The following is a 15871-nucleotide window of genomic DNA, read 5'->3' as shown; positions in this document are numbered from 1 at the left end:
CATTTTAAGGTTTAAAGTAGTCAGAATTCTAACAAAAACATTGGGGTAGGACAGACATCTATGAAGAAAAGAGAGATGGATACAATGAGGTTGTCAGAGAGAGAGAACAGTTAACTTTTGTTTTTTTTTCAATCTCCCAAACCTATCTATTCTAGAACATCTTTCCTCCAGTAGAGCATGTCCTCAAATATGATACCCAGGATAGTAAGAGGAATTGTTTGAAATAAAACTGGTTCCTAGTGAAATATGTTTTGGAAATTGATGTCCATTTACCAAGTCTTACTTGCTGGGATCTTCTTAAACTCCTTAGTGTATATTGTAGATTTCCGAAGTGGCTATGTAGTGTGTGGCATTGTCCAAACATGTTTGACCATAGAGCATTGTTTTGGTGAGGGCCATGCTTTAGAAACATACATTTAAGAACCCTGGGGATGACTGATGCTCCAGCTGAGGAACAGGCAACCAGTTCACCCAACTTGTAGAAGCGGCTTTGCTCAAGGAGCAGGGATTCCTACAATGGAGGCATAGAGACTAAGGCTGAGAGATGCCCGATATTTATTCCAGAGACGTATACGAGCGAGTGAGTGGTCCATTCCTGTTCCTCTTCAGCCCCTGGGCCTGCAGGACTAACTTCAAAGACCAGCTGGTTTGTAAATATTTGAATCACATTATGGGATTGCTAGACAGACTTCCGGGCTTGCTTGGCCTAAAGAAGGAGGAGGTTCGTGTTTTGTGCCTTGGTCTGGATAATAGCGCCAAAACAACAATCATTAACAAACTTAAACCTTCAAATGCTCAATCACAAGATATAGTTCCAACCATAGGATTCAGCATAGAGAAATTCAAATCATCCAGTTTGTCTTTTACAGTGTTTGACATGTCAGGTCAAGGAAGATACAGAAATCTCTGGGAACACTATTATAAAGAAGGACAAGCCATTATTTTTGTCATTGATAGTAGTGATAGATTGAGAATGGTTGTGGCCAAAGAAGAACTTGATACTCTGCTGAACCATCCAGATATTAAGCACCGCCGAATATGGGGGGTTTTGTTTAAAGACATTATCCTACAAGGACAAAAAAAAAAAATGGAAGTGACAAAAATGGCAACCAAATTTTGGAAGCTCGATGTCTGATGAATGTTGAATGACTTAACAGACCTGAGAATGGTGAATTCTAAACTAGCACTGAGGAAAGCTGGAAAGCATCCCACTTTACAATGCAGATACCCTCAAAGGCTCAGATATTGATAGGAAGTGGAAAGAAGGATGAGGTGGGGCTGAAAAGAGAGACAGTCATACTTTCTTGCCTCCCAAAAAGATTGAAGGTTCATTCTTGCAGAGAGTCAAACAGAGTATCTCTGGACTAGGGTATACCAAGCACAATTGTGTGTGGCAGTGCTGATCTGAAAATGAGGAATAACTGAAAGTTTTATACCAAATAGTATAATCCTCTTCTGCCTTCTCCTCCTTCTCCAAGAAGACACTGGCAGTAGGTAGGATATAGAAAGTCATCTTTAAGGAATCAGACCAGTGAGAGAAAAGACCTAAAGGTATTAACATCAAAGATTCCCAAGAAAACGGTGTAGCTAGCTACACTAGAATAAAGACCACATTTGACAAGCCTCACACACATATTGAAATTTCAGTCAGCTTTATAGTGTTCATTCATACTTAAGAGAAGATGGCAAAGGATCACCAGGCATTTGAGGACCAAAACATTATAAATTATGGAACATCAACAAACCAAAAAAGCAGGTTAGAGGAAGTAGAATTTTTTAGGGAGAACATTTCAAGAAACTATTGGAGAATCCTCAAAGAGATAAGAAAAGGTATTACTTTCATGAATATGACCAGGGATACTACTTGAAAAGGACCAAAGGGGGAAAAAAATAAGTTCTTGGAAAATAATAGAACAGAAGAAATGGAAAACTCAATAAAAAAAAGATAAAATAGAGGCATTCTCTCAGAAAGTAGAGCAAAAAGATAAAGATTGGAAAGAAAAGAAAGTAGGAGGCCCAATATCCAAATAACAGGAATTTTAGAATGAGCAAAGAGAGAAAATAGAAGGGAAAAAATTTATCAAATAAGTCACCAAATGGTATTTTCCAGAACTGATGAGTTTTTAGTTGAAAGGCCTCTTGAGAGCCCAGTGCAGCAAATGAAAATATTACCACACCAAGGCTCACTATTACTTAATTTCAACACTGAAGACAATGGAAGATTCTACAAGATTCCTGGGAAGAAAATCAGATCCAGGCTGTGAAGACATGAAAAGATAGTATTTGGAAACCTCAACAATTTTCAATTCAAGGAATGTATCTTAAGGCAAACTGAATACTTCAAATTTTTTAAAAGATGTTTGTGCATCTAAGAATACTAAGACTTTATAATCTTCTGCTTACATTTTGGATTCTGAATGAACTTTTTAAGAACATAGGACTTCAGGTATGCTAATCTGACCATTAATTATATTAAAACTAAATCTTTCCTCAGAAGGGCTCCTTCCCCAAAATTATCAACTTCTTGGTAAAAGTCTACATTTGATTGTAATTAGAATGTTTAAAGTCAGATTTATAAGCCATCTCAATATCTCATCATGATTTATAATATCTTTAATGCATTTTATTTTTTAAATTGTCTTCTAAAATTTAGTTTATGATATGACTTTGCAGTATGATTGTGCTTGGAAAAAGAACTTTATTTATAAGGGACCATGGGTAATTAATATATACATAAAATTTTTGCTATATGTCACTATCAATAAAACATAATATGCAATGTAAAAAAAAAAAAAGAACCCTGGGGATTGTTCCACATTTGAAAGATACCCACAACAGAATATAGATTCTAAATCTTAAAGATATCAGATGATTCTATTAATAAATAGTAAGGAGTATTTACAGAGGACGGAAATATATTTTGCCAGGCAATTTGTTCTTTCTGATTTGGATGACTTATTGCAGATACTATTACCATCGATATATGAAATGAGTATAATGGTATGAAGATGCTGAAGAACTAAGGCAGTCATTGTTGATTTTGTGGCTGAGGAAAATATGGGTATATCTAAAACTCCTGTCTGCAAGACTTTATATTCACAGTATATGCATGGGCATAACAATGCAAGTGACTTAGTTTTATTAAAATGCCTTTTTGCATTTGTGATCCCAGATCTAGAATTTACCTTTGTTAGGATGTACGTCAGAATTTATTTAATAAATAAATAGTGTCTTCTCTTGTATTTTATCTTGGGTAACTTGGAACACTTACTGTGTGAACTTCTAAATTTTTCCTTGCATTGGAAATGGTTCAGTTACAACCAGAATTTTGGGTTAGTTTTAATATGTTTTAAGAAGTAACTATTCTGGCAATATTCATCTGTCCATGTGTATAAGTGAACACTGGAGTCATCCTAATTAAGGTTTAAATTACTGCTCTGTCATTTATTAGATGATTAAACTTGGGCAGATTTCTTGGTACTCCACTCCAGTTTCTTAATTTATAACAGCATTTCCCAAATTTTGCTGCAGAGATGGCTAGAACTTTTCTGGGTGCAACACTAGAACTTGGGGTGCTTTGATGGGATTCCTCATTCTTTACCCCTTCTTAAGCTCAAAGCAGCTCTTCTTCTTTCTACCTGATATTGGGCTCTATTTAACATTTCATTTATAGTAAGTTTTGTGTTTAAAAATTTTGAACACCATCTTCCTGCTACTTGGATTGTCGGGATTGAGTGAGGTAGAGGAGGAGGAGCAAGGGGGAAAGAAACTTGTTAAAAGCTTGGAAATGAATCACAGCTCTAGTTGTGCAAATGTCAACAAATTACTTAGTCTCTCTGTATCTGGGCAAAATAACTCATCTCATTAGATTATTGGGAGGACCATGAGACAATGTATAGTTTGTGCATTAGCAAAACACCTGCCACATAAAATTCCCACTAGATGTTGGTCGTCATTCTCGTTACTATTAAAACTCCTTACCCAGTAGCTGCTACATACTAAGTGTTCAACCAATGTCTGCTCCCATTCACCAAACCCTTCTTGAGTGCCTGCAAGTAATGTCAGTTAAGAATACAGCCAATCATTCTAGATAATTGAGAATTTTCTGAAGTCCTTTGGGTTTTAACCCTTGTTGAAACCCCCTAGAGAATTATATGATTACCTTCTTGCCTTTTAAATGGAATCCAGAATATGTGGTGAAGTCTTTCTTGCTTGGAGTGCCTGCAAGTAATGTCTTAGAGCAGCAGTTGTTCAAGTTGGATGTATATGAATCCTAAGCATAATATGTACCTTGTTTTAAAAAACCCTCATTAAAGATCATTTTCTTAGGGGCACCTAGGTGGCTCAATCAGTTAGGCAGCAGACTCTTGGTTTCGGCTCAGGTCATGATTTCAGGGTCATGATCTCAGGGTCATGATCGCAGGATCATGGGATCGAGCCTCGTGACAGGCTCTGTGCTTAGGGTAATGTCTACTTGAGATTCTTTCTCCCTCTCCCTCTGCTCCTCCCCCTGCTCTTTCTTTTTCTCTCTAGAATAAATGCATAAATAAAATCTTTAAAAAATCAATACAGATAATTTTCTTTAAGAAATATAAGAAACAATCAGATAATTGAGAGTTCACAGTAATGTAATTTTGGGGAACAAACCCCCACAAAATTGTGTTGTATATTAAAAGAAAAAAATTAAAAACCCAGACTGTCCCTTGAATGGAAAAAATGTTCTCTTATACTGAGGACTCATTTATTCAACAATAACTGTGTGCCTCCTATGAGCCAAAGAGTATGTGAAGCCCTAGAAATGTCATGGAGCATAAGGTACACATGTTCCTTGCCATGTGGAGCTAGCACTTTAGTGTGGTAGATGGGCTAGCAAGCAGTCATACCAAAATATGTGGAAGAGATTCCATGGAGGAAAAGATCCCAGTGCTTTGAATGTGTGCCTAGGAAAGTTGAGAAAGCTTCCCTTAGGAAGTGACAGTTGAGCTGAGATAGGAGTTAATAGGAGGGGAAGGGAGGAAAGCACATTGAGGGCAGAGGAAGCAGCAGATGCAAAGCCCACGGTGGGAGGAAGCAGAGTTTTCATCACCAACCACGACAGGCTCCCACACTCCTGGAGGGTAAGAGGGAGAGAGGGGGAAGATGCCCATGGGAAGGCAGGGAAAGGCCAGTCCATAAGGGCCTAGTGGGCCAGGACAAGGTGATGCTCCTCGTCTGGGCTTGGAATTGCGTTTCTGCTTGTGGTAACTTTGCTCTGAATTCTTCTCTTTAATAGAGAGATGGAAAATGCAACCCACTTGCTGTAATTTTCTGTGCATTTAGTTCAGAAATGTTTAATACAGAAGGATATTTGTTTAATTTAAAAGTCCCAAGTCTTACTAGGAGTAGCTCCTTAACCCCATGCTCTGTGTATTATATTGTGAAACAATCTTTGAATACTCATTGTTGTGAAACCATAGGTCTGACTGAATTTGAGATTTTACCAAATGGCTATTAGTTCTACTTGCAGGTTTGAAGATGTATGTATTCCAGTGTGGTGTAAATTCTCCCTTGAGGGAGTGTGCTGGTTATTTTCCACCCCATCTCTGTAGTCTACTGGGCGACCTTCTCTGCCCTGCTTGGCTGAGAAGATTGCCGAGAAGTCTGACCTCTATGGACTGCATCACCTGGATTCCCATGACTGTTACTTTCAGTTCAATTTGGTCAGTGGAGATCCTGGAGAGACATGAGGTAATGGGAGGAGAGAGAGGCGAGAAGGTGTTGAGGTCTACGTCCCAGCATGGATCCATCTCACGGTGGTAGTTCCCACCTCCCGTACCTCCTCAGGCTCTGGTAATGCAGTTTCTCCCTTTGCTCTTTTTAGCCCAGGTGGTAGAGGCATCCTGCTGCAGCTAGTCCCAGGGGTCTCAGCATCCTTAACTTGCAGCCCTACCTGCACCTCTGAAAGTAGTTCCTTCATTTAATTCTCTTTAAAGTTGTAGATGATTGTGACCTTTTCCTGCCGGGATTCCAACCCAAACCATCATAATCTGTTTTTTCGCTACCTATTATATTCTCCCCTTCCCAATACCTGGATAGCCTTCAGATTCAGATAACCAGGACCAGAAGAATGATGGTGAAATCCCCTGGATAATCTGCACTTACTTCTTCACTTCAAACTCAAAATAGATCAGTCTCTGGAGGAAGGAAGGGCACTGTTTGTCATCCTGTATCTGCCTGCCTGTCATTCAGGACTTAATTGGGCTTTCATAAATTTCATTCTATTCCTGCTTGTCATGTTTCTGGACCCCTGAGAAATATCTTGCCATGTGTGTTCTGAAATAGGGCATTTTGATACTATAGATATTTTGATCTTTAGAGTACAAAGAAGAGGATTTTGGTCATAGGTATAATATACATCTTAACACCCTCTCTGACCCTATATGCCATCCCAGAAGCCTGTTGTCCAGCTTCTGTGATGATCAATGTCCCATCATCTAGCACACATGCATATTTTTTCTGTAATATTTTGTAGGGAATTTTGTTCATCATATCATTTCACCTATAAATACATTTTTATGTTTCTTTAACAGATAGGGACTTTAAAAGTACCTATAAAGTATGTGCAATGAAGTGAACAATGATTCTTTAATATCTAATAAATAGACCATGTTCAATTTTCCTCCATTCCCTCAAAATTCTTTTCAGTTGAGTTTTTCAAATCAAAAGCCATACAGTATCCTCACATTGCAATTGGTAGCTACATCAAGTTTCTCTTAATTTCTAAAAGTCACCTACTCTTAGTTTTTTTTAAATTGCAACAGAAACACACCAGAAGTACACACACTAGTGCTCAATGAATGCTTAAAAAATGAACAGCCCATGTAACTATTACTTAGTAAAGATACAGAACATCACTAGCACCCAGAAGCTTCCCAGTCATTACATGTACACCTACCCTCCAAGATAGCCATTGTTCTATTATCATAGATTGGTTTTGCCCATTTTTTTCACATTATGTAATGGGATCCTACAACATGTCATCTTTTTGGTCTGGCTACTTTTGGGGAACTTCAACAGCTTTTAAAAAAATCAACTTACTGAGATATAATTTGTATATAATTAACTGCACCCATTTAAAGAGTATATAGTTCAATGGATTTTAAAAGAAGTATGCACCCATGAAACTACCACCACCACCAAGATGCAGAACATTTCTTTTTTTTTCTTTTCTTTTCTTTTTTTTAGAGAGGGAGAGAGGAAATGGGGGAGAGGGAGAGACAGCATCCCAAGCAGGCTCCATGCTCAGCGCGGAGTCTGACATGGGGCTCAATCTCACAACCCTGAGATCATGACCTCAGTCCCTGAACTGACTGAGCCACCCAGGTGCCCCAAGATACAGAACATTTCTATTGCCATGAAATTTTACTCATGTCGAATTGTTGTCATTCCCTCCCACCAGTCCCAGCTTTCAGGCAACCACTGATTCGTTTAGTGTCACTGGAGATTATTTTTCATTTTCTAGAATTTTTAATAAATTGAATCATACAATATGAACTCTTTTGTGTCTGGTTTCCTTCATTGACCATAATGGTTTGGAGAGTCATGTAGGTGTTTGCAAGTATTAGTAGTTTGTTCCTTTTTATTGCTCAATAGTATTTCATTATATGGGCATCTTACATTTTGTGTTATTCTTTCCTTAATTTGTTTTTGGTTTACTTTTGGGTTGTTTACAGGTTTGGATTATTATGAATAAAATTGCATATGCATACATATTTTTGTGGATATTTTAATTTTTCTGGATAAATAAAAACCTTACAGGGCGCCTGGGTGGCTCAGTTGATTAAGTGACTGCCTTCGGCTCAGGTCATGATCCTGGAGTCCCGGGATCGAGTCCCGCATCGGGCTCCCTGCTCGGTAGGGAGTCTGCTTCTCCCTCTGACCCTCCTCCCTCTCATGCTCTCTCTCTCAAATAAATAAAATCTTATAAAAAAAAAAACCTTACAGTGCTGTATTTGAGTTGTATATTATGGATATGTGTAAAATTTTAAAGAAACAGTTTTCTAAAGTGGTTGTGCAATTTTTTTTTAATTCACACTATCAATGTATGAGCATTCCAGTTGCTCTACATTCTTGCCAACCTTTGGCACGGTCTCTCTTTTAAATTTTAATTGTTCTAATGGGTGTGTACTGATATCTCATTGTGGTTTTGATTTGTGATTCTTGATGACTAATGATGTTGAACACCTCTTCATGTACTTATTTGCCATTGGTATGAATTTTTTTGTGTTCACTGTTTTTAAATCTTTGGCTTTTTTTCCCTTTCTGGTTGAGTTGTAGGAGTTTTTTATGTATTCTAGATACAAGTCCTTTGCCAGATATGTATGTTGCAGATATATTCTTCTATTGCTGTGCAGTGGCTTTTAAAATGCAGAAGTTTACAATTTTGGTCTATTATGCTTTTTGATCCTTTCTAAGGAATCCTTAGTCTACTCCAAGTTTGCAAAGATATTTTTCCCATGATTTCTTCTAGAAGTTTGGTTTATGATATATTTTGAAGTAATATTTGTGTATGGTATAAGGCAAGAGTCAGTGTTCTTCCCTCTGGCCTTCCCCCCCAATATGAATATCTAGTTGTTCTAGCACTGTTTATCAAAAAAGACTATTCTATCATTGAATTGCCCTGGCATCTTGTCAAAAATCGATTGGCCATTTATGTGTGGGTCTATTTCTGGACTCCCCATCTGTTTTCCTTGATTAATTTATTCTTTCACTGATAACACAGTGTTTGGTTAGTGTGGCTTTATAATCAGTCTTAAAACCAAGTAGTTTGAGTTCTCCAGTTCTGTACTTCTGTATTTAAATTGCCTTGGTCTGTTTTCATTCATTTGCATTTCATATAAATTATAATCAGTTTGTCAGTTTCTACAAAAAGTCCTGTTGTGATTTTGATTGGAATTACACTGAATCTTTAGATTGATTTTTGAGAGAAATGCCATTTGACAATATTGAATCTTTCAATGGAATCTAGGAATATGCTATATCTTTCCACTTATTTAGTTCCTTAATTTCTTTTTACAGTGTTTTGTAGGTTTTAGTGCAAAGGTCTTGCACGTATTTCGTTTCGGAGTGGCATGGTAAATGAAATTGTACTTTTACTTTTATTTTCCAGTTATTCATTGCTTGTGTTAGAAATAGTATTGATTTTTCTATGTTGCCCTCATATCCTTTGACCTGCTAAATTCATTTATTAGTTCTGTTAGTCTTTTTGCAGATGTGTAAGCTTTTCTACATACATGATCATGTCATCTGTAAATAAAGACAGTTTGACTTTCTGATCTTTAAGATTTTTCTTTTATGTTTTGTTTTATTAATCCAGTCTGACAATCTGTCTCCTAAGTTTTTATTTTGGTTTTAGGAAGCCTATAATGCATCCATTTGCCACCTATACTGTCTCCTCTTCTGTGTTACTGTTACCATGTAATTTAATCTCACACCAAGACATTTTTAGTTTAAACAATCTTATTTGTTCAGAATTTACCCTTAGTTTTACCCCAATCTGGTACTCTTCATTGCATTCTGTATTCTGTGCTCTCATCTGGGAATGTCTTCTTCTGCCCAAATAACTCCCTCTAGTTCCTCTTAGTATTTGCTTTCATGTAGATTTTATTATCTTCCAGAGAGATGTTAATATTCTGGCAGGTGGATACAGTACAAACAGGTCACGCTGATCTAATCAAGAAATGAGAATTTTCATAATTGTGTCTGGTTTCTTTCCCATTCATTCTGACAACTCAAGCCTTCAGATTTCTCATCTGAGCATCTGGGATGTTTACCATGGCCCTTTGTCCTTAGCAGGTTCTAAATTCCAGCATTTGTCTTCCAGTCATTATTGGACTGACAAATTGTTCCTTGGCTGTTTAGTTTCTTAGCAATGAATTTTTGCTTAGCTTTTGGGTCCCCCACTCCACACATTTGTAGGTTAGGAATTTTGTCTAGAGGGGAAATTGAATTGGGAATGTTGAGGTCACTTCTCTGTGCCCCCCTTTCTCAGAAATCTTAGCTCCTCAAGTCCTAGCTGCTACTTCTGTAGCCCTTAACTTCAGGTTTTATCTCTTCAACCCAGAGAAGCTACTGCAAACTATAGGTTGCTACTTTCTACTTGGTTAGTATCCCCACAGTGCAAATTAACAGATGCCCTTAGGACAAAAAGCTGCTGTAAATATAGAGCTGACTTCAATGAGCTTTCATTTTCATGAAATGAAATGATTTGTTTAGTGTCTAACTTGGTTGGTTCTGCAGTGCTTTCAAAACAGTTGGTCTTGGGGGTATAGCTCAGTGGAAGAGCATTTGACTGCAAAACAGTTGGTCTTATTTTTTATTCCATGCATCATTATAATTGTTTTCTTTTGGAGGATTAGTCTGATATAAGTTACTCCTTCGTAGCCAGAAGCATAGCTATTCCAGCTGTATTAAGAAAGGCACTTCCCACCACCATTTTTAAAGATGCCATTTGTTGAAAAAATAGACTTTTTCCTCCATTGAAAACCCTACACTTGCTAATTATTCCCTTGTAGTGTCATTGTTTGAATGTTTCTTTATTCCTCATATTTCTAGTAGATATTTAGTTAGACTTAGAGGTTAGTTAGACTTAGGTAGTAACATATCCCAGGGGGCATTGTGTATCCTCCACTGTATCACACCATGAGCCATAAAATACAATGATGCTCAAACTTTGCTTTACATTGGAATCATCTGACAAATCTTTAAGAAAAGGAAAAAAAAAAAAAGAAAAAAAAACCCTACTGATACTTGATTACTATCCTAGACATTATGATTTAATTGCTATGGACTGTGACCTGAACATTGGGATTTTTAAGAGCTGTCCCTGCCTCCTTCCCTGATGCTAATGTGCATCAAAGTTTGGAAACCACTGATGTAATGTCTGGTCATCCCACTTTTAGTTAGGTTAGGGTTGACTCATATATTCAGGTGTTGTCAGTCTGATCCCTTCAATATCAAGTTCCCCATCAAGCTTTAAGCTTATGTTTTAGGAGCCATCGATAGTAGTTGCCTAGAACCATTATTTCATTAAGAGTTGCAGATGGTGATTTTCTAATTCTGTCGTTCCTCATGCTCTTATTAGCTGTGATTCCTCTATATGGAACTTTCAATTCCTATTTGGTTCTCTTAAAATGCAGTCTATACAGAAAGTTAGGGTAAATGCTTAATTCTTTCCCTTTATTTATATATTTCCTGAATTATGAATTGGTACCCTAACAACTTCTAAAGGTGACCAATGATTTTTTTATATATATACCATCATGGAACTCATGGATTTTTATGCATTAGATCTGTTTCATTCTATCACGTTCAAAGTTGTTTTTGATGTTGAAATTGATTTATCTTTGGCTAGTGGTAGCCCCTTTCAAGTTGGCTCCAAGTCCTTCTGACATGACTCTAGTAGGCTTTGATAGCTTCCTAGAACAAACTTTCCTCCTTCATCATGTCCATTTCCTGTGCCAGATCTACAATCTGCCATTTCTTTAAGGATCCCTGGTTCCTTTCAGTGAAAAAAAAAAAAAGTGCTTAAGAGACCAAAATAGAGGCACTAAGTACAACCCTGTCCTTAACCCTTAGCCTTTTCCTCATTTCTCCCAGTTCGTTTGGCCAAGAGTAATAATAACAACATTATTATTCCAGTTCTACCACATATTGCATGTTTGTCTTAGGGTATTTCTCCGTGCCTGTAGTCTCATCTGTAAAATAGGGATGATAATTAAAATAATCCAGGCATGATCCTTGTAATTGGCTTTTTAATAGAGAGCCAACAGGATTACTTGGTGGTGGTGGTAGTAGTAATGATATAGCCATAATGGTAGTAGTGATGGTAGCAGTTCATTTTTCAACAAATTATTATGCATCTACTGTGTGTAAGCACTGGGCATAGGCGGTAGTAGTAATGATAGTAGGAGGGGTCGTCGTCCTATCAGTAGTAGTCTTTTTTTTTTCCCAATAAGTAATTATGTGTGAGGTACCGTGCTGGGCATTAAGGATGCAATGACATTTAAGACAGGAATAGTCATTGTCTTCAAGGAGAAAGACAAAAAACAAGTAAACTGGCAAATAAAAAGTATTATCATTGATCCAAAATTATTCACACAGGTATTTCTTCAGGTTACAAACTGAAATTCCAACTAGTTTTATACCAGCATCACAATGACTGCTTCACAGGGGTGCTATCAAAATAGCCATATTGAAAGTCTTCTAGCCACATGTTCTGCTCATGTTACTGCTGAGCCACTATGCTTTCTCCCCAAGCACCTTTCCCTTGATGAGAATTACTTTTAATAAAGGAGTCCTTTGCAGTGGTTCAGAGGATTGAAGCTGGGCCTTCCTTCTGCTCTCCTTTCCCTGGTGCTGCCCCGATTCCCAGGGAGCAGCTGATTCCCAAGGAAATCCAGCCCCCCTGGAAGCGGAAAAGTGCTCTTCCCCATGACTTGCATCAGAGGAGTGGAAAGGTGCCATCAAAGGGGGGAGTTTCTGCAGAACCTGGAGGCAGGAAGCCACTTGGCGCTGTCTCTTACTTCAGAGTGAAAATGAGGTCACAGGATGTCCCCTTCTGTGAACGACTAAATAAAAGACCAAGAGAAAACCTCCTCCTGGCCTACAGCTGAAAGTATTCTCATGCTGTGAAGGAGTCACTTTTGGCTCTTTGCGCAGTAGCCAAAAGACTGTCTCAGCAGGGTAGGAGTGCAGGAAGCCAGCAAGGTGAGAACAGTTCTGTTCCTCCTCTCATACTTAGGGTGATGCTTACTTTCTCCATGTGGAGAGAGCCTCTTAATTGGAAAAGGAATAACATTGATTTTTTAGCTTCCTGACATTCCTGGTCTTTTATTTTTTTTCCGGCTGAATTGGAATTGCCCAGACTTCTGCCTTCTCTTGGTAAATAGACCAATCCATAGGAATTAATCTAACTCCCTGTTGGGGCCAGCAGACTGTTTTAGCTGCAAGAGGTGCGCTACATCTGGTCTTTCCCCTCAACGATCTTGCTGTCGAGAACACAGAGGTGAGATGCATCCATTCCACAAATCTTAACTGATCCTGCAGAGGGTTCTAGGACAAAACAAAAAGCCAAATTATTTGCAATCTGCCCTCTTAACAGTTTACAAACCCAGCTCCTGGACATTTACCCTGAGGCTGCCTTTCCATGGTCTAATGGTCAAGTGTGCGTTTTGTGTTACGAGGCCTTGAATTCAAATCCTACCTTGGCCAATCACTGTGCAATCTTAGGCAAATTGCTTTACTCCTCTGAGCTTTAGTCTTTTATCTGTCACAAGAAAAGGCCAAGTGTCAGTCAGATAACATTTATAGAGTGTCTATGATGTGCCAGAAACTTCCTTTTTAGGCACGAGGGATGAAGTCAGCTAACAAACATACACAACAATAAATGAGATTGTTTCAAAATCCTGATGAAACCATAAAGAAGATAGATAGAGCAGGGTAGCAGTGGAGGGAATGAGTAGTTGTCTAGGTGGTTGTGTGTAAAAGAAGGAGGGGGTGGCCAATGTCAGATGCTGCTACGTGGTTGAATGAAGGGAGACCGGAAATTGGCCACTGGCTTTGGCAAGATAACGGTTTGTTTGATGACCTTTACTAGGGACATGACTTTGGCCTTTATGTGTTCATGATAAAGGGAAAATACATGGTGATTCCAGCTTTTTAAAGAATCTAGAATGATGCTTTAAAGGAAGTGAATGCTACAGTTAGGCTGAATTTAAAAGCGTGTGTAAGGAATTTTGTATTTCCGCCTCTAATTCATCGCATTATAGATAATAGGGGAACATGAATGGCTGTCTGCTAACCACTCTTTTAGTTTGTATTACTAAGATCTGCCGCAGTATCCCCAAATTGTCCTGCTGTTGGGGTGCTCGTTAAAAACATTTTTTAAATTTAAAATCTTTTACATTTGAGAGCACAAAAGTGCCCAAGTCAGAATGAATCCCAGTGACTTTTATTTTTATTTTTTAATTTTTTTTTAAAGATTTTATTTATTTATTTGAGACAGAGAGAATGAGAGAGAGAGAGCACATGAGATGGGGGAGGGTCAGAGGGAGAAGCAGGCTCCCTGCCGAGCAGGGAGCCCGATGCGGGACTCGATCCAGGGACTCCAGGATCATGACCTGAGCCGAAGGCAGTCGCTTAACCAACTGAGCCACCCAGGCGCCCAAATCCCAGTGACTTTTAAACATACATCAAAGCCAATGTTTACAAGCCGCATTTAGGGCTAATTAGGTTGGACCGCTCTAGGTTTCTGGCACAGATGTGTTCTCCTGAAATTCTTTTCCCCTTTTCCATTTATCACAGAGACGTTTCATCTTGTTGCTCATCTGCAGCCATCAGAGGAAACTGACCACACAGCGTGGCCTCACTAGGGAGAAAAAGCCGGGTGCCGTGTCCCGGGATCGCAGGGGAAAAAAGCAGCCAACTCCTATTGATTCCCATTTCTCAGACAGAGTGATGCCTTTCACACTCTGTAATGAAAGTTTTTATATGTGAGAGGGATTACCCACATCGGGCTGTTATTGTCCTTTGATGTGCCCCAGAAATATTACAGTAGAAGTTATTAAAGAATAAACTGTAGACACCAACTGCTTTGCCAGAGCTGCTTATCACTTTGGCCCTGGCCAATTTATGTGGCGGAGAATTTTCCTTCTTCTTCTCAAGTTTGTTAGCTTTTGGAAATGCTTTTCTGTTTGTTTTTTGTTTTGTTTTGTTTTGCTTTAGAGAGGAGTGTGAGAGTAGATTGACAACCTCTTTCTGTTCAGAGCAGAAAATGAGTGGAGACTTAAAAAATTAGTAGCAGCATCTACACATGTGTGCCAAAGGTGCACATCTCCGCACCACCCCCGAAGTCAGCTTTGGCCCATTTCACAGACGAGGAAAGCCAAGCTCAGAGAAGCCAGGACTCGGCTGATGTCACAGTACTAATTGGATGCCCACTGGAGGGTGCATTTCGAAATCTGCTCATGCTTCCCCAAGCCTGGTGTTTCCACTTAGAGCACAGCGGTCTCTGTGTCCACCCAGAGGAAAGGTTAAAATTGCTTAAAGCCTGGAAAGTGATGAAATACGAGGAAATTGTGTGCTGTGAGACCAGGCGTTTCCCAGCTTCCCACTGAACTGGAAATTTGTTGGGGCATCACTCCGGGTCTGAAACCTTTCCCTGGCAGCTGGGCTTGTCCGCAGAGGCGAGCTATGGTGCGTGGTGAAATTGCGCAGATGGAGACTGGGCAGCACTCGGGCGTGGGCTCGTGCTCTCCCCTGGCTCGCTCAAATTAAGCTGCCTGAGCGTGTTCCTGGGGAGGCTGAAGGTTTGTCAGGGGTCAGCTAGCATTTCTGAATAGCTCTCCAGAATGCCAGGAGCGTACATATCCCTTTCCCAAGTGAGGGCAGGCACAGTTACTGCAAAATAGCTCGAAAGATTTTTCTAAATTTGGATTGCTTTGTTTGGCAACTTCGATTAATCTGAAGTACATCAGGCAACGCCGTCTTTCTTATAATTCCGTTTTGATCCTTGATTCCATAGTTCCTCAGGTAACGAGTGTTGCAAGTGTGTAAACATTCCTTTTTTTATACTTAAAGAGAATTGCTATTAATTGTATTTCTAATCATAACTAATGTTTGTTGTGTGCTTACTGTGGGGCTAGGCACTGTGCTAGCAGCTTTACATGTGTTATTAGATATAATCCTTGCAGTAGTCCTGTGATACAGGAACTTTTCTTTTTCTTTTTTTTTTTAAGATTTTTATTTATTCATTTGAGAGAGACAGTATGAGCGGGGGGGGGGGGGGGGGGGGGGGGGGGGGGGCTGAACGTTTTGGGTGGGCTGGTGGCGG

General features: G+C 39.0%; 2 protein-coding genes across 2 annotated transcripts in view; both read left to right on the top strand.

Annotated features, from left to right (window-relative positions):
- Window positions 1-15871, top strand: part of FHIT (fragile histidine triad diadenosine triphosphatase) — a 1435811-nt gene that overhangs the window by 541473 nt on the left and 878467 nt on the right. The window lies entirely within an intron of this gene.
- On the top strand, window positions 260-1165 carry LOC116636684 (ADP-ribosylation factor-like protein 6). The gene has a single exon (XM_032411649.1). The coding sequence runs from the start codon at window positions 545-547 to the stop codon at window positions 1133-1135; it is 591 nt and encodes a 196-aa protein (XP_032267540.1). The 5' UTR covers window positions 260-544; the 3' UTR covers window positions 1136-1165.

This window comes from Phoca vitulina, unplaced genomic scaffold (assembly GCF_004348235.1).
Source record: "Phoca vitulina isolate PV1807 unplaced genomic scaffold, GSC_HSeal_1.0 scaffold13, whole genome shotgun sequence".
In the NCBI taxonomy this organism is placed as follows: Eukaryota; Metazoa; Chordata; class Mammalia; order Carnivora; family Phocidae; genus Phoca; species Phoca vitulina.
This window is presented reverse-complemented; position numbering and strand designations above follow the sequence as displayed.